Source organism: Muntiacus reevesi, chromosome 14 (genome assembly GCF_963930625.1).
Source record: "Muntiacus reevesi chromosome 14, mMunRee1.1, whole genome shotgun sequence".
NCBI classification, from domain to species: Eukaryota; Metazoa; Chordata; class Mammalia; order Artiodactyla; family Cervidae; genus Muntiacus; species Muntiacus reevesi.
In genome coordinates, this window is record NC_089262.1 from 31,080,823 (window position 1) to 31,100,265 (window position 19,443).

At 39.1% G+C, this 19,443-nt stretch overlaps 1 protein-coding gene across 1 annotated transcript in view; it reads left to right on the forward strand.

The window, feature by feature from the left end:
• Positions 1 to 19,443, forward strand: part of SPEF2 (sperm flagellar 2) — a 90,753-nt gene that overhangs the window by 52,372 nt on the left and 18,938 nt on the right. Inside the window, exons 10-13 of the mRNA XM_065905418.1 lie at positions 10,651 to 10,870; positions 14,100 to 14,254; positions 16,213 to 16,294; positions 17,865 to 17,926. Coding sequence (XP_065761490.1) covers positions 10,651 to 10,870; positions 14,100 to 14,254; positions 16,213 to 16,294; positions 17,865 to 17,926 — 519 coding nt within the window. The remainder of the gene's footprint in view (positions 1 to 10,650; positions 10,871 to 14,099; positions 14,255 to 16,212; positions 16,295 to 17,864; positions 17,927 to 19,443) is intronic.

Below are 19,443 nucleotides of genomic sequence, written 5' to 3' on the forward strand. Positions count from 1 at the left end.
GGGGGGTCTATCTTCCTATATAGGTCTCATCTGACTCATTTGACCCAAAGGCACTATCCAAATACTAACTACTTCTTACTCTCCAACTCCGGCCTTTGTTGTTGATCCAGTGGCTCTTTAGATTTGACATTTGACAGTAGACTCTCCGGCCTAGCTCTTGCATGGCTCTCTGACTTCCCAGTGAACAATCCAAATTTTTATGGTTCAGTATTTAATCAGGCTTCCATGATACTCGGTAAAAAATCCGCCTGCAATGCAGGAGAGCCCAGTTCAATTCCTGGGTTGGGAAGATCCGCTGGAAAAGGGATAGGCTACCCACTCCAGTACTCTTGGGCTTCCCTTGTGCATCAGCTGGTAAAGAATCCGCCTGCAATGAGGGAGACCTGAATTCAATCCCTCGGTTGGGAAGATCCCCTAGAGAAGGGAAAGGCTACCCACTCCAGTATTCTGGCCTGCAGAATTCCATGAACTGTATAGTCCATGGGGTCACAAAGAGTTGAACCCAACTGAGTGAATTTGTTCCCTTTGGGCTCAATATCAGTTTGAAGCCCGTGTTACTCAGGAGGTATTGTTGGATAACTAACTGAAACAAAGTGATAGATTTTAGTACATGAGTCTTAAGGTCATGTGAAGAGAACTTTTTTTTTTTTTAATTGTGGTTGCTGTTTTGTTCTAGTGTGTGTTTAAAGATATCCATTGTATTAGCTCAGGCTACCAAAAGAAAATACGGTAGACTTGGTGGCTTCAACAGTAAGAATTTATTTCTCATAGTACTGGGAAATCCAAGACCAAAGTCCCGACTGATTTGATTTCCCAGTGAGAACTCTCTTTCTGAATTTCTCATGGCCACCTTCTTGTCATGTCCTCACATAGAGGAGACAGAAAGAGAACTTTGATCTCTCGTCTTCTTCTTCTTCTTGTGAAAAGTGAAAGTGAAGTCAAGTCTGACTCTTTGCGACCCTGTGGACTGTAACCCACCAGGCTCCTCCATCCATGGAATTTTCTAGGCAAGAGTACTGGAGTGGGTTGCCATTTCCTTCTCCAGGGGATCTTCCCGACCCGGGGATTGATCCCAAGTCTCCCACATTGCAGGCAGACGCTTTACCATCTGAGTTACCAGGGAATCCTTAAAAGGTCCTTCTTAGAAGGACCTTAATCCTGTCATGGAGCCTCCACCTTTATAACCACATCTAACCCTAACTGCCACCCAAAGGCCCCACCTCCAAATACCATCAGAATGGAGAGACACAACATACGAATTTTGGAGAGACAGGATTTAGTCCATTACATATGTGTTTATTCAAGACACTTATAAAATGTCTCAAAGTGCAAACTTACTAGTCAAGTAAGAAATCCCTAGTTTCAAATGAAATTGTTTCATGACCTCTTTTGTGCCCTTCTGGGAAAGAAGTCTTAACTTAATGACTTACCTTCTGACTATGAATTTTTGATGGTTTTATCTTTTAGTTTCAGACATGTAAGAATATATGTGACTGTTAAGTAGGCAGAGTAAGCAGTTGCTTATATGATGGGAGTGGAGATTTTCTGCTGGGGTATTGTGCTCTAACAATTCTGCCAGCCATTGTACCTGATGCCCCATATTATCATGTGCACTGAAGACAAGGATGGATGCATCAGAGGAACCTGCTAAAATACAAACATTTCCCAAAACAGATAACCAGAATCATGATCCACCTCTAAAATAGGAACTAAGAAGGAGGCTTGGTACTGAACAGAATGTTCTCATGTTTGCTATATGAATTTCATAGCTGTAATGTTCTTCTGTCTTTGCTTAGATTTTTGCCTCCAACTCCCTAAGTGAAGTGTAAGTTGCTCAGTCGTGTCTAACTCCTTGCAACCCCATGAACTGTACAGTTCATGGAATTCTCTAAGCCAGAATACTGGAGCGGGTAGCCTTTCCCTTCTCCAGTGGATCTTCCCGACCCAGGAATCAAACCTGGGTCTCCTGCATTGCAGGCATATTCTTTACCAGCTGAGCTATCAGGGAAGCCCAACTCCCTAAATTTCTCCTCAAATGGTAAGGCTTTCTAGGCTAGGCCTCATCGTGTAGCTGTGTCCTGGTAGAATCACCTTTATGCCCTAGAATACTCATTAATAGGCATCAAGTTTACTGATACTAACTCACAAAGCAAAAAATCATTGTATTAGTTTTCAAAGGTATACCTATAGATGGCTTAGGCCCAGGAATGCCTTCTGACTATTGTGGGCCAAGAATTTCAGATGACTGGAGTAGGCTTTGCAAAAGTCTGGCACTGTGCCTGTGGGGTATGTGTCTTATGTAATGGAAGGGAAGCCTGGGTCACTGGTAGAGTATTTAGCTTCAAATTACTAGAATTGAAGACAAACTAAGTTCATTAGAAAACCATGGTAGGAACAGTTGAATTAAGATATCAAGATCAAGGCATTAGACCAGAATGGAGAAATGATTTGCAAAATTAAAGAATTGGTACCTAGATAGAAAGTGGAATAGAAAGAAGAGTAAGAAGGACATAGCCAGAAAGAAGAGCCCTGGGTGACTGCTATGAATGAGACTAATAGTGAAGTTCACCATTCATTGTTATTTGCTCTAGATCACATAGAATAGGGAGAATCTAATTCTGCCCTGGGCTCCTTCTCTTCTAGAACCAGCCAAGATAAGGTGTTAAAAATCTTCCCTGGGCTTCCTGATTTTTTTGTTCATTCTTTGCCTATTTTGACAACTATAGGATTCAGCTTCTATACCACAAGTCTAACTTCTCTTCAATCAACTGCTCAGACTTCCCATCTAGTATTTTAGAGATAGCTCTATGAATCCGGTAGATAAATATGGCAAGAACACAGTGGTGTTAGTAACCTCAAAAAACGTTAATGGATCCAGGAAAGTCTTTGACTTTTGGTGTTGGGCAGATGTGTTGGGCTGAGAACTAGAGAAACTTCCATCCAAATGATGCCTTACTCTACCACTCCTGTCCAGTAGCAGGGTCTGTCAGCCATAGCCTGGAGTACACTGACCCCACAGTAGTCTTTCTTACATTGGTCACTGCCATTCCTAAGCCATTTTGGAGTGTTGTATACCTCTTTGATGGTTCAGATGGTAAAGAATCTGCTTACAGTGCAGAGGACTGGAGTTTGATCTAGGTTAGGAAGATTCCCTGGAGGAGGGAATGGCAACCCTCTCTAGTATTCATGCCTGGGAAATTCCATGGACAGAAGAGCCTGGCAGGCTACAGTCCATGGACTCGCGAGCAGTCAGACACACCTAAGCGACTAGCACTTTCACTTTCTTACCTCTTTGAGATATCAACATTTAGTAGTGAAACACGAAAATAGAGTGACAGTGGTCATTATTAGGAGAGAACGTATGCTATTTGGAAAAATCGTGTGAATTTTGCAGTGACAAGATTAGAACAAGTCATAGTGTCTTCTAACCAAGCCTGTCTGGCTGTCCCTGGCTGGGCAGTGGCAACAGATGGGTGAATTCCAATGTAGAGGCCTCTGGAAAAGTTCTTTCTATGGTCTACAAGACGATAGATATTAGTTTTAAAAAAAAAAGTGATCTGGAGGGAGACTGCCACCTCCCTGATGATGAGCAGAGCATAGCTTGAACATCTAAGGAGTAAAGATTACTATTTTCATGAGGTTAGCCACCACCACCAGAACTGTTTGTGGCACAAGGAAAGATCTGATATAAAGTCCATTGTGATGCTGTCCCAAGGGCACTTGGACATCAGGAGAAATGCAGTAACCTTATTCTTATTTTGTTTTAGACTCAGGCAACTGAGCTTTGAAAAGTGCTGGGCTACCTACACAGCTCCTGCAACTCCCAGGGTGCCACATTCAATGCCTTGGAGGGCCATGTGGCTTGCCGGGACATAGAATGAATCAATAGTGGGAGCCTGTCATTTCGGGGCAAATAAGGTGTTCTTTCCCATGATCTCAGTGGGTCACTTTGCGTATATGGAGTCAGACTGCTAAGCAGAATCTCCTGCCCGTTGTTCACATCTGATTTGTCCTTGGGTTTCAGTAGCACTGAAATGTGTTTGAAACAGGGGATCTCTTAGAGTGGCTTCATCTCAGTTACCCCCGGTAATCAAACCTGAAGACAAAGTATCAGCCCAGTGATTCCAGTTGCATGACTTACAAGTAATTGGTAGCTCAGAGTTTTAGAAAAAGAAGCCTGCTGTGGCTCACAACTGCTGAGCTTGCTGAATTTCTAAACTTGTCAGAAGCTAGTTATTGGACTGCATAGGGAGGTGTCATGTGGGCTTGTAGGCTTTGACAGTGGTCTTTGTCACTTTGTTGGTGACTGACCATAGCCAATATGAATTTTCCTCCTTCCCACCCATCTACAGCCATATAACCCTAGACACACTTGATCTTGTCTGAATTTTCCTCCAAAAATAACCACAAGGTACACGGATGTTGTTGTCCTGGGTCTTCTTTTGTGACAGGCTAGAAGTAAACATGTCTGTTTCCATAGTATAATATCAGGAAAGATTGGGGAAGACTGCCCCTGGAACAGAAGTGAGCAGGCTTCTGAGTGAAAGCTATTATAGGATCAGAACCAGCTCTTCATATTTCCGGATGAACCAGAATTAACCGTGGGATCAATTGATAGAAAGGCACTGGCTATTCACAGTGCTACTTCTAGCCAGAACAGTCTTCAGCTGAGCAGAGCAGGTGAAGCTGTGATAACATCTGCTTTTCCTTCGTTACCATGGGCAACACTTGCACTTCCTGGCCACAGATAAGATGTGGTCCAGACTGAGCAATCTAGCTTAGAGGGATGTGGTGGCATGCCTTCTCCCCGGAGTTGCACCTACCATGCCATCATCAGTGAGAGCTGGCCAGCATCATGCCCCTGCCTCATCTGGAAGTCAACGGCCAGTGTGTCTGGCAGAAAGGTGTAGCCAGACATCTGACCATACTCTGACCTGACTGAAGGTCAGGTGACCTTAGAAAGGCTGCCAGTCTCACTTAGCAAAGCCAACTCATCTTTTCATGTTGTTCTGAGTTCTTCTTGGAACTGGGTCTTGATACAGAGCCCATTCCATGACAGCTCTTGGAAGAGGGGTCAGGATTGAGCTGCCCATCACCTAACTGGACCTCTTTCCTTCCTCCTTGTTAGAGGCAGAAGAGCACAGCCTCCATTTTTCCATCAAAATTCCCCATCTTTGATAGGAACCTGCCTCTCAAACAAGTCCCACACAGTAGTCAAGCCCTGTAGAGTTGCCAGTTTACATGAGCTGAATTTCCCATCTGGTAGAATACCCAACCAACCCTTTCTTCTTCTGAGAACCGTAGGTGGTTATAAGGAACTTTATGAAGTCTGAATTACAAACATAAGCAGTTCCTCCAGATTCCCTCAGGGTTTGGGGGTGGTTGGAGGAGAAAATCTGGGAAAGCAAGGCAAAGGACAGAGGCTCCAAAACCACCAGGTTGTATGTTAGTACTTCCCTGTGGAATTGGGTATCTTCCTGAGTGCCAAATCCTCCAAGCACAGTAACTGGAATGCAGCTACTAGACTCTCCATGTTGCAATAATAATAGATGTGTTTCTATGATATCTGATTACCTCTGGTAGGATACAGGACAGACCTGAACAGAGAAGGTCAGCCATGAGAACAAGCTCCAGGGCTCATTGATTTCTCAGAGCTGGAACAAAGGTGGTCAAGATAATTTACCTGATGTAGTCAGAAAAAGGAAGAGACAAAGGTGGGATCAAGCCAAGTCCTTTGAGCAGCCCAGTGATCAAAGCTGAGATTATAAGAACCAGACTAGAAAATGGAGATGAAGCCAGCAGATTGGAAGCTAGGCAGAACTGGAACAGGCCAGGACTCAGACAAAAGGCTTGGAAGTTAATTGCCACAAACAGAGCTAGAATTTCTGCAGCTTATTTTTATTATCTGCCAGTCATGTGGTATACCCTGGGTCAATGTAATCTGTGAGACCCAAGACAAATATCCAGTTAGGAAAATGAAACTAACCAGATCATAATAGCTTGCCATAGAGCTGACCTTACCTATTCATTCAGTCAGGCTGCTCCTTACCCCCTCAGCACCCTGTAAAAATCTCTGGCAGAACTTCTTACAAAGTCCCATTTTATAAATTCTTTATAATTTAGTACATTTTAACTGAGATGCTTCCTGCTGCCATGAAAAAGGATGCCTTGGTTTAATGGAGAAGCTCTTTGAAAATCATACTACAAGCTGTTACTTCTAGACATGCTTCCAGGGTTAGCTAGTTTCATACATTGTGGATTCTTCTTAACTTCCATCTGTGAGGGTGACTCTTGCTGATCGTATCCTAGATTTTAGGTTGGCTTGTGTCTATCTTATTTGGAGAACTACGTCATCCTTGTACAACCTTGTACTTAATCAAAATTAATAAGACGCAATATCCATGTATTCACTCATTTATTTAGTTCACTTATATTGAGCCTATACTACCAATTGATTGATTCACTCTTTCATTCAATAAGTATTGAATGCCTATTAGGTTCCAGCATGGTTCTGGAAATTGGGAATAAAAAAAAAAACCTTCAAAAACAAAGTCTCTTTTGCTCATTGCCATTGCCTTAAACTAGTCATTTTTATTCTGGCCTAATTTCCCTCTTTTTTCAGTTTTTTCCTTATCCCTCATCATGTTCTTATTCCAACCTGACACATCTCCCTTTACTTACCCTTTATCTTTAGTCTTATTAGGAATTTCATAGCTGTATTTTTAAGGTGATGCTGTAAAATATGTTCCAAATCCTCAATCTGTCCATCTCCACTGGTCAGGCTTCAGTCCTCTGCCTGACCGAAGCCTTCAGTTCTCTTCTTGGTCAACATTCTATCCCATTGTGTCTGACTACATTCTGCAACTAACCAGTGAGGGAAGAGGGCTTTATTATGACCCCTTTGTGAGGAAGCATGCCTTTCTGATCACAGTGCACTTCTTGTTGGGCAAAAATGTAGCTGCTGTCTCCCTTAAGGGTATTGCCATGTGTGCTTCCAGCAGCAAAAAGAGAACTTCTGTTAATAGTTAAACATTCAGAGTCAGTGGTCACACAAACCTTTCACTCAACCTTTACAACAACCCTGTGAAATAGATATCATTATCAATCAAAGATGAAGGAATTGACAAGAGTATAAAGCACTGCGTGCTCAGGCATTCAGCATGTTCGACTGTTTATAACCACATGGACTGTAGCCCATGAGGCTCCTCTGTCCACGGGGTTTCCCAGGCAAGAATATTGGAGTGGGTTGCCATGCCTCCTCCAGGGGATCTTCTAGAACCAGGGATTGAACCACATCTCTTTCATCTCTTGCATTAGCAAGTGGATTCTTTACCACTGCGCCACCTAGGAAGTCCTCATAAGTTATTAATAAGTGCTTTAATATCTCTGGTTAAGCAACAAACCTGTATTTCTTTCCTTTCCTTTTTAAGTACATATTTTTATCTGTACAGTTCTTTTTATGCTTCAACTTTAGAACCATTTGTGATATCCTGAAGGAAAAATAAATAAATAGCACTAACACTTGTGTTTCATTATGTTAAATCAGATTAATTTGGAGAAGAATTCAGTGGCTTATAATTTTGGACTTTTTTGAATTTCCCTTTATTCAAGTCATTTTTCTTACACTCGTCAGTAGAAATGTGAGACTATGCTTAGGTTATATATTTCTCATCAATTGCAGTGATTTTTGTCAAAGTTTCTAATTGGAATAAAAAAAGTTGACTTATGCTAAATAAGCAGAAAAAAAAATCCAAAATATGTTAGGTAGTTCAGTGACTCTGTAGGTTAAATTCAAGAACCATGCTCAAGGTTAAACTTCCAAGGAAAATTATCAGAACCATCACAGCAAGATCTGATGAGAAGACTGTCACCAGCACAGAGCACTGGAAATTCAGGTTGCAGCAGCTACCTCTGCACCAGGAACTCAACTGCTAATTCTAGGAGCGCTACTACTTTTTCTTTTCTTTTTTTTAAATTTTGTTGATTTGCAATATTGATTTACAATTGTTGGTTTACAATGGTGTGTTAACTTCTGCTGTCCAGCAAAGTGATTCAATTATAAATATATGTGCATTCCTTTTCATATTCTTTTCCATTATGCGTTATCACAGGCTATTGATTATAGTTTCCCGTGCTATACAATAGGACCTTATTAGTTATCCATCCTGTATATACTAGTTTGCATCTGCTAAGTCTGCTAACCCTAAACTGCCAGTCCTTCCCTCCCTCCCTTACCTCCCCCTGCAACCACGAGTCTGTTCTCTGTATCTGTGAATCTGTTTTATAGATATGTTAATTTTCTACTTCTTTCTTTATCTTATTTGCATTGGCTAGAACTTCCAGAATAAGGTGACTATTAATGTAAATGATGAACATCTTTTCCTTATTCCTACCTTTAATAGAAAAATGTGTTGCTCACTTTGGCTCACCATTATATATTGGTAAGATATGTAAAAAATGTTAGGCCAATCATCTCAATTTGTAACATACTAAGAAATTTGTTTAATTTTTTTTTCTCATCAGAAATGAATTTTGAATTTATCAGATGCTTCCTGGTCAAAATGATCATATGCTTGTGTTTTAACCTATTAATGTGATATATGATAGGTTTTATAATTTTTAACCTTCCTTGTATTCATGAAGTAATACTTATTCGGTCATATAGTATAAAGGTTTTGAGCATGTGTTCTGCAGTTTGTCTGCCTGAGTCCTTACTAAGCTCTGCTATTACTATTTATTCTGACTATGAACTTCCCAGGTAGCACTATAGGTAAAGAACCTGCCTGCTAATGCAGGAGACATAAGAGACTCAGGTTTCATCCCTGAGTCAGGAAAATCCCCTGAAGAAGGGAATGGCAACCCACTGCAGTACTCTTGCCTAGAAAAATCCCATGGACAAGGATCCTGGTGGGCTACAGTCCATGGGGTCACAGAGTCAGACATGACTGAGCATATTGCAGGCAGACGCTTTATCCTCTGAGCCACCAGGGAAGCCCCATGAGCACACACACACACATAGACAAATATAACTCAGTTTCTATAATTCTCAGGGTTTTCTTCTGCAAAACTGGCAAGATAATTATACTTATGTAAGAGTTGTGTGAGAATCATTAGAAATAATTCATGAAAACAGCAGTATATGGGGTATACTGAATGTGTAGTAAATGTCAATTAATATAATTGTTTTGTTTTAATATAGGCTGATTTTTGTCAGTATTTTATGCATGATTCTTGCAGTGTATTTCCAAATGAGATTGGTTTGTTATTTTCTTTTTTGAATGCTGTTTTTGTCAATGATCTTTGACACCTTTTTTAGTATCTGTGTTACATTAATCTCACCAAGTGAACTGGAAAGCTATCTTCTTCCATATTTCAGAAGAGTTTAAATAGCATTTAAATATCTGTGTAAGAAATGAAAAATTTTCTTTTTTTTTTTCTGTTAGCAGTGTTATCAAGTTTCCTAGATACAGTTCTTCAATAATGTTTTTCTTTCTTTGATGCCTTTAATATTTACAGATATTTCTTTTAAATTAATTTAATCATTTGTACTTTCTTAAAATATCATTTTACCACACATTAATAAATTCAAATTTATCATAATAGAGTTGTATATAATATTTTTTTAAGGATTTTTAAGTCTCCTAAAAATCTGTTGTTACTGCCTTTCCTATGTTACAAAATTGATACTTGCTATACTTCACCTTTGTGCATAACTGGTAGCAATTTCATTATGATTAAAATGAATAAGTTCTAGAATTATATCAATAAAAATATCTTAATAGTATTACTCTCTAATTTGTCATCTCCATTATCATGAGTTTCTTCCTTCATGTTCTTTTCTGGTTATTTTAAAATTTTTTTTTTCCTATATTCAACCTTAGTTCATTTATTTTCCTTCTTTTTATTTTAGATCAAAGCATTTTAAACTAAGGGACTATGTATGAGTTTTCCTCTAACTACAGCTTGATTTTGTCTCATATTTTAAAATAAATCTATTATTTTAATATTTTTCTCAATCTGTTATTTACAGATATTTACAGTTTTAATTTTTCATTAAGAATAATTCAAAAGGGCAATGTTTAATTATTAAAAATAAGATTTATTTCTAGTTTTAGTGCACAGAAGTCAGAGAATGTGAACTATATAGTTGTTGTTTTGTCTTTGTTTTACTTTTCCTCTAATTGTTTGATCATTTAAGCCAGAAGCTTAAAGAAACTGGAAGACAAATATAGGAAACTTAGAGGACAACATATTGGTCATGAAAATTTTCTTTTATCTATCTTTAAAATATTTAAAAATAAGTTTAGTATTTGCATACAGTAGCCACATAACTCTTACTGTCTTTTATCTATCTACTGATAGCATCAATTTAAGTGTCTTAATAGTCAACTTACATTACAATTTGTCTCAGCTCAATAGGTATACTTTCATAAAGTGTTAAGTATTTTAGAATTTATTTTTTATTTCTATATGGGAAGCTTATTTTTCACTGATATGAAAGTATTATGTTATTATTCATTTATGTAATGTAACTATTTAAAATATTGATTCACTTTTGTTTGTTATAATTTGTATTTACTTTCAATTTCCTACATGCTTAAATTCCACTTTTAAGAATATTTCTGTTTTGTTTTATTATTATTTTTACAGAACATGGTTGGAGAATGGGCCTTACCAGAAGAAATGGTTGAAAACGTACCACCCTCCAACAATTGCATATTGGGCCATGTGATTCACAGACTAATTGAAAGTTCTCTTCCTCCTCAAGTTGAACCTACAGAACCTGAGTTACCTTCATTTGCTATAAAAGGATGCTTGTTGGGGAAAACCTTTAGTGGAAAAACTACTGCTCTAAAGGCTCTAGAAAAAAGTAAAGTTTATTTTCTTTTTTTTTTTCCTTTATTGATTTCTATTTACAGTGAATATAGCTGCAAATGGCTCTGTCTGTAGAAAACATACATGAAAATCTGCTAATATATTGGGAAGTTCTAGCATTAAGAATATTGTAATAAAGTGATCACATAACTTATTGTCCGAGGCAGACACTTTTAAGAGTATAGAGTCATGAATCAGAACTGTCCTAAGGAAACCTGGATCTATGAGCTTGCTATATAATGATGATGTATAGTATAAAGGGAAATAATATCTTAAACCTTTCATCATAGGGTTTACTTACTTTACCAATAGATGAAATAGGAAAATAACAACTTGTCACAAATAGAAAAGATATAGACTTAAAATTGTAAATGTTTTAATCCTTCACATCAATTGAGTTCTTTCCCTTCCATGAACTTTTGGCTTTTTCTCTAGAAGTTCTTCCAATTAGAAGTGAAATCACAGATTTCCATCTATTTAATAGTTCTTCTTTGATAATACTTACCTATTACTGTTGTTAATACGTGAGTATTATCAAAGAAAAGCTAATTAAATAGAATATGCCAACAAATTTGGAAAACTCAGCAATGGGCATGGGACTGGAAAAGGTCAGCTTTCATTCCAATCCCAAAGAAAGGCAGTGCCAAAGAATATTCAGACTACCTCACAATTGCACTTATTTCACATGCTAGCAAAGTAATGCTCAAAATTTTCCAAGCTAGGCTTCAACAGTACATGAACCAAGAACTTCCAGATGTTCAACCTGGATTTAGAAAAGGCAGATGAACCAGAGATCAAATTGGCAATATCCATTGGATCATAGAAAAAGCAAGAGAATTCCAGAAAAACGTTTACTGCTGCTTCAATGACTGTATTAAAGCCTTTGACTGTGTGGATCACAACAAACTGTGGAAAAATCTTCAAGAGACAGGAATACCAGACCACCTTACCTGCCTCCTGAGAAATCTGTATGCAGGTCGAGAAGCAACAGTTAGAACCAGACATGGAACAATGAACTGGTTCCAAATTGGGAAAGGAGTATGTCAAGGCTGTATATTGTCACCCTGATTATTTAACTTATATGCAGAGTACATCATGTGAAATGCTGGGCTGGATGAAGTACAAGCTGGAATCAAGATTGCTGGGAGAAATATCAATAACCTCAGATTTGCAGATGACACCACCCCTATGGTAGAAAGCAAAGAGGAGCTAAAGAGCCTCTTGATGAAAGTAAAAGAGGAGAGTGAAAAACATAGCTTAAAGCTCAACATTCAAACAACTAAGATTATGACATCTGGTCCCATCACCTCCTGGCAAATAAATGGGGAAACAATGGAAACAGTGACAGACTTTATTTTCTTGGGCTCCAAAATCACTGCAGATGGTGACTGCAGCCTTAAAATTTAAAGACACTTGCTTTTTGAAAGAAAAGCTATGACAAACCTAGACAGCATATTAAAAAAGCAGAGATATCACTTTGCCGACAGAGGTCTGTATAGTCAATGCTGTGGTTTTTCCAATAGTCATGTATGGATATGAGAGGTGGACCATAAAGAAAACTGAGCATGGAAGAATTGATACTTTTGAACTGTGGTGTTGGAAAAGACTCTTGAGAGTCCCTTGGACTGCAGGGAGATCAAACCAGTCAATCCTAATAGAAATCAGTCCTGGATATTCATTGGAAGGACTGATGTTTAAGCTGAAGCTCCAATATTTTGGCCACCTGATGCAAAGAGCTGACTCATTGGAAAAGACCTTGATGCTGGGAAGGATTGAAGGTGGGAGGAGAAGAGAAAGACAGAGGATGAGCTGGTTGGATGGCATCATCAACTCAGTGGGTATGAGTTTGAGCAAGCTCCAGTCGACAGTGAAGGACAGGGAAGTCTGGCATGCTGCAGTCCATGGGGTCGCAAAGAGTCGGACATGACTGAACAGCTGAACAACAATTACTGTTTTTACTGGAAAATTCAGAATTTTTGCTAAGATCAGTCTGTATTAAGACTGTAGGTCATTATTGAGATGTTAAATAGACCCGTTTAAAGCCTGACAAAAGTTCAATGAGATACCACTCCACACCCAATAAGATGAGTATAATTTTTTAGGAAATGGAAAATATGTGTTGGTCAGGATATAGAGAAGTTGGAACTCTCATACATTGCTTTTGAGAACGTTAAAATGTTGTAACCCCCATGGGAAATAGTTAGTGATTCCTCAATAAATTAACTAATTACTATATGACCACAGCAATTCCACCACTGGTATATATACTCTAAAGAGCTGAAAACAGATGGTCCAAAAAAAAAAATCCCATGTACATAATATTCATAGCAGCATTATTAATGATAGAGAAAAGGTGGAAACAACCCAAATGTTCATCACCAATGAATCATGAGCAAAATGTGTTATATCCATACCCTGGAATACTACTCAGTCATAAAAGGAGTGAAGTACTCTTATGTGTTGCAACATGGATGGACTTTGAAAACATCATACTAAGTGAAAGAAGTCAGATACAAAAGACCACATATTGTTTGATTCCTTGGATATGAAACATCTAGAATAGGCAAATCTCCAGACAGAAAGCAATTTGTTCTTGGGGGCAAGGGTAGGGAGATAGGAAGTGACTGCTTAATTGATGCAGGGTTTCCTTTGGGGTGATCAAAATCTTCTGGAAAAAAGATATCAGTAAATGATTAAACAACATGGTAAATGACTGTAATATTGAATTGTATCTTTTAGAATGGTTAAAATGGGTCATTTTACATCGTGTGAATTTTTGTTGTTTAGTTGCCAAGTTGTGTCCAACTCTTTTGCAATCCCATGGACTGTAGCCTGCCAGTTTTCTCTGTCCATAGGATTTTTCAGGCAAGATTACTGGAGTGGGTTGCCATTTCTTCTCCAGGGGATCTTCCCAACTCAGAAATCGAACCCACATCTCCTGAGTCTCCTGCATTGGCAGGCAGACTCTTTACCACTGAGCCACCAGAGAAGCCCCATGTGAATTTTATCACAGTATTAAAAAAAACTCTCGACCCAAAAAACATTTCTGCTGCCGCTGCTGCTGCTAAGTCACTTAAATCGTGTCTGACTCTGTGTGACCCCATAGATGGCACATTTCTAGGAGACCCTAAAGAGAATGTTCTAAGTTTGAAGTCAGCACTGAAGAACAATGATTCAACTTCCTAAGTGAAAAGCTATTCATAAAATAATCTTTTGTATTTTAGGCTTTCCTATTCAGGTACTTTCTATCGACACTCTTGTTCAAGAAGCTATCCAAGCATTTCATGACAATGAAAGTGTCAGTGGGGCCCAAGGACTTCAGAAAGCCCCTGAAGAAAAGGCTTTACCAGTTAGGCAAAAGAGTGGCAAAGAAACCCAGGCAAGTGTGGCTTTAGTTTTCTTCCATGCACCTCATACATTTGAGATTTCCAGCTGGATGGCATCTAAGAGATCTTCTAGACCAGAGATTGGCAGGGTTTTCTGTAAAGGTCCAGATGGTAAATATTTTAAGTTTTATGGGCCCAGAGGCAACATCAAGGATATATTACATGGGTACTTACATAACAAGAGAGAAAATTTCAACCCCCATCCCTACTCCTCTAATACATACATACAAACACACACATATCATTACCTAGGTGGGCCATCCAGTATGGTGGGCTAGACTTAAGCTCAGTTACCATCAGCTCAGGCATTCTTCTGAAGAAAGAGCCACTGGTTGGTAAGGGGATTCATTCAGTCGCTAAGTCATGTCCAACTCTTTGCAACCCCGTGGACTACAACATGCCAGGTTCCTCTGTACTCTACTGTTTCTTGGAATTTTCCCAAATTCATGTCCATTTGTAAGGTAAGGGGGTGGAAGGCTCAATTGCAAGGGCTCGGGGAGGGGTGAGACATCAGTGTTTTGGGAAAGTTCACAAAGTCATCAGCTCTCAGAGTAGAATTGCACTACTGAAAGCTTGGCAGTGGCCAGCAGCAAGTCACCATCTTGTAGATGCAGCCAGTGCCGGTCCTGGGCAGCAGCCAAGGAAGGTGTTGGAGAGGAACAGGCAGACGGCAAGGGGGACGTCTTGCAGTGCTGTCTCCTGGAGTGATGCTCATGGACCATGTATAAACAACCAGCCTATTCTGGTCCAGGGATCATAGTTTGCAGACCTCTGATCTAGACTAGTAGATCTCAGTTTTGGGGGGTGGCTGGTAGGGGAAGATCTCTTATGGTTTACTTGCATTACTGTTTCCATCAGTGTTGCATTTTGCTTATTACATAAAGATTCCAGGGCAGGAACTTGGAGAGTATGGCCCCATGTTGAGAATTATAATGTGGTATTGTTCATTCGCTAAGTCATGTCTGACTCTTTGTGACTCCATGGACTGCAACACGCCAGGCTTCCCTGTCCTTCACCATCTCCCAGAGTTTGCTCAAACTCATGTCCATTGAGTTGATGATGCCATCCAACCATCTCATCCTCTGTTGTCCCCTTCTCCTCTGGCCTTCAATCTTTCCCAGCATCAGGGTGTTTTCCAATGAGTTGGCTCTTTGCCATCAGGTAGCCAAACTATTGGAGCTTCAGTTTCAGCATCAGGCCTTTCAGTGAATATTCAGACTTGATTTCCTTTAGGATTAACTGGTTTGAACTCCTTACTGTCCAAGGAAGTCTCAAGAGTCTTCTCCAGCACCAGATATAGTCTAATCCACTCTTTTAAACAGAAACAGTAGCAGTTCTAAGCATGAATTGATATATTTCCCATCAGAGGCTTGTTGATGGTTAGGCTTTGACTGGAATCCCAGATTCTAAATCCAGTATTCTTTTCCCTACCTTATGCTGTCTCTGAAATTGAATAAATTAAAAGATACTCTAATCCAGGTCATTTGCATGAGCTGCAAGGAAAATACCATTTAACCATGATTCTGAAAATAACTGGGAGGGTTTTTCTTCATTGCAGGCTGCCTCTTCTTCTGTGTTGTTGTACTCTGTATTCTAATTGATGAGGTAATAGATAATGTACATATTTTTTCTTTATCTCCATTATGGCTATGACTGACCCCTCTAGGTCTGATCATTCTAAGGTGGTTTTCCACAAACTCTCTCTCTTTAACTCAGCTCCCATTATCCTTTCCAAATAGCAGTTGTGTATTTTACATAGAAGCTGAAGGCCAGCTGAAAGATAGATTATACCATGGGTTACTATGTGTTTCTCTAAGTACAATTATCATCAAATTGTGTTCATTTCCAGAACTCATTCAGTTCTTCCTAATATCATTAATGTTTTAGATTAGAAGTAAAATCAAGAATGTAACTAAAATCTGACAATGTTAAAATCTCTCCGTGTGTGCAGGCATGTACTTCCTCCCCACAGGATGTGCAAGATGTATCTTTAGCTGAAGCACTACCAGAAAGAGAAGATAAATCCAGACTTGGTAAGTAAGATATCAAAACAAATCATCCATCATTTACATAAGTGAAACTAATAGTAGGAGCACATGGATGCGAGCACAAACCAACTTTCAGGACAAGAGAGGAGAGATGGGGAGGGTTACACAATTGTCTAAGTGGTCACAGGACAGAGAGAACAAGATCAACACAGCTGTCCGTAACCACTGTCTGCTGCTGGCGATAAGAGATGACAATTTCAAAGGAATCTTCTCACATCCCTTCAAGTAGTTGCTCAGTCTTGTTGTGGTTTTGAAAACAGCCAGGCTAAATCATCGTCACTCTTCCTGGCTTTGCAGGGAGACAGTAGTTAACTGTTTCTTCTCACCTATGCAGGTGGGCGTGTACCACTGTGCCGTCTGCACGCAGCTGTTTTTGTTCACTGTGGTGAGGGCGGCTGTGGCTCTGTCTCATCCACCCACCTCAACAGTGGTTCCTCAGATAGTATAAAAGTTAACGTTTATTCTCAGCCTTGCACAAAGCAAATAGAACCAAGTTTCTCAAACCCAGCAAAACATTATCTTCCTTGGAATCTGGGCTTCAGTCCTTCAGATCCTTGGTAAAATCATTGAAGGAAAACAGTTTTAAATCTTGAATATGTTTTCTATTTGTGCTAGTTAAGGCTTTGCCATATTTAATCATTGCATAAAATTTGGTTCTTCCTGTACCATCATCATTGGAGAAGGAAATGGCAACCCACTCCAGTATTCTTGCCTGGAGAATCCCATGGACAGAGGAACCTGGGTGTCTACAGTACATGGGGTCGCAAAGAGTTGGACACGACTCAGCGACTAAGCACAGTACCATCACCATAATAGCCATCAACCTTGGACAGCATGCATGTTTATTATGAGCAGGCAATCCTGCCAGAGAGGCCAAGGTTCCTGTCTTTTAAAAGAATATAAGCTGTCCCTTGTTTCAGTTATTTGTTTCTTACAGGATAATTCTAATTGATTTTTAAACTATCGTAAAGTATTTTGTGACATTCTATTGGGAAAATCCAGTAAATTATAAAAAGACTCTGAAAACTCATTTTTTACATAGAATTGAACTAGAAAACTCTCTGACTTCTAGAATTTTCCACCTTCAGACATGTTTATTACCTATAATTTGATAACCCAGGAAAGTAATGTGAATGTGAAAATCACTTAGTCGTGCCCAACTCTTTGTGAACTCATGGACTGTGGCCTGCCAGGCTCCTCTGTCTGTGGGATACTCCAGGGAAGAATATGGGAAAGTAAAATTAGCTAACTATATTTTTGGCTTGTTTTCCAAGAGGAGAAATGGTACTAAAGTATTTCTAATGATTTTGTTATGAGTGAGCCACACTGGAAGAAAACAAGTAAAAAACATGGAGCCACACAGTGGCCGGGATTTAATGTTGTGAAATGAAGGTAAATGCCATGCTGGGCTACCGCTTTCACTTCCTTCCTCCGCCTATCTCAGACACAGCTGAATCCAATAACCCACAGGTCCAAAACCACGGATGGTCAAATACTAACATGGCTGTTAGTTGTCAGTACCGGAGTATGTTCTCATCCCTTTTTCCATTGCTAGATACTAATGCCAGAAAAACAGCAAAAGCTGAAGAAGCCGTAGCAAGTGATAGTTTCTCTGAAGTAAGTACTATAATCTAATTTTGGCTACTAGTATATTGAAATGTGTTGTGAGTCATAGCTTTTCGTAGTGTTTTCATCTTCATATGAAATAGCAATGTGCTCCTCTTTGGCTTAAACCTGATGATGAAATACTAAACCTGAGTTTATTTGATATTTTTTGTATCTTTAATATAGTTTGTATCTAAAGCAGTGGAAATTGCTTTCAGTTTTGCCAAGTAAGAAAGCAAACACATGCTTTTAAAAATTTTAGACTTATACCAAATTTATTTTGATGTGTTTTTCTTTACCACTTAATTTATTATTTTTATGTCCTTTCACAATCTCTTTATCTTTACATTTTTTCCAGGATTTATCCTTATACTTATTGGTGACTCTGCAGAATTTTTCATTAATCCCTGAAAAAATGTTTACAACAATTTGCCAACTATTACTTTTAGTGAAAATTAATATTTCCATATATAGGATTGCCTTACTGTATATGGAAATATAATGGTCAAATAGAATGGTCAGATTAATCGAGTAGGATTTTATTAAATATAATTAAAGTAAATAAAAGTACATTTTAATTTATTGTTTTTTTCCCCCAAGGAAATAAATTTTATAATATTTTAGATTTTAAAACTCCTTTAAGATAGAAAAAGTTTTGGAAGAATATACACCAAGCTATAAATATGATGACATACAGGGAGAAAAATGAGTTTAGAGAAAATGATCAAAAGGGACTTATAATTTTTTCTCTGTATTTTTGAAATATAAATTAGCATAAAGGCTAAATATGTTTTTATATTTACATTTATTGAGTTACGAATCTCCTGCATTCCATATTCAATTCAGTTCTAAGTGCATACTTTGTTCCATGCATTGTTGTAATCTGAGGGGGGAGGGTATATCAGTGAACAAAAGTGACAGGGCTCCCAAGCTTTAAGGAGTTTACAATCTAAAAGAGAGGGACCATAAACTCATATGTAAATGAATTTAGATGAACCAGCAGATGGTGATGATGTCATGTGAAAAGAAAAAGTAGAGTAAGGGAGATGGCTTTGAGAGAGTGCGGTTTAAACAGATTGAAAGAAGATTGACAGAATCAACCACTGGCCCTGGGGAACCATTTCAGGTCGCCAGAAGAGCTGGATGATGGCCTTGAGGCAGAAAGGTGCTTGTGCAGCAAGGTAGGGGAAGAGAAGGGAGGAGGTTAGAGAGATGAGCAGGAACGGAGAGGAATCAGGTCAGCCAGGGTCATGGAGGCCATGATGAGGACATTGAGAGTACAGGGTAGCCTTTGCAGGGTTTATATAGAGACTTCCCCGATGGCTCAGCAGGTAAAGAATCTGCCTGCAAAGCAGGAGACACAAGAGACACGAATTCAGTCCCTAGGTGGGGAAGATTTCCTGGAATAGGAAATGGCAGCCCATTCCAGTATTCTTGCCTGGGAAATCCCATGGACAGAGGAGCCTGGTGGGCCACAGTCCATGCGGTTGCAAAGAATTGAGCACTCTAGCACATAGTATCATTTGACT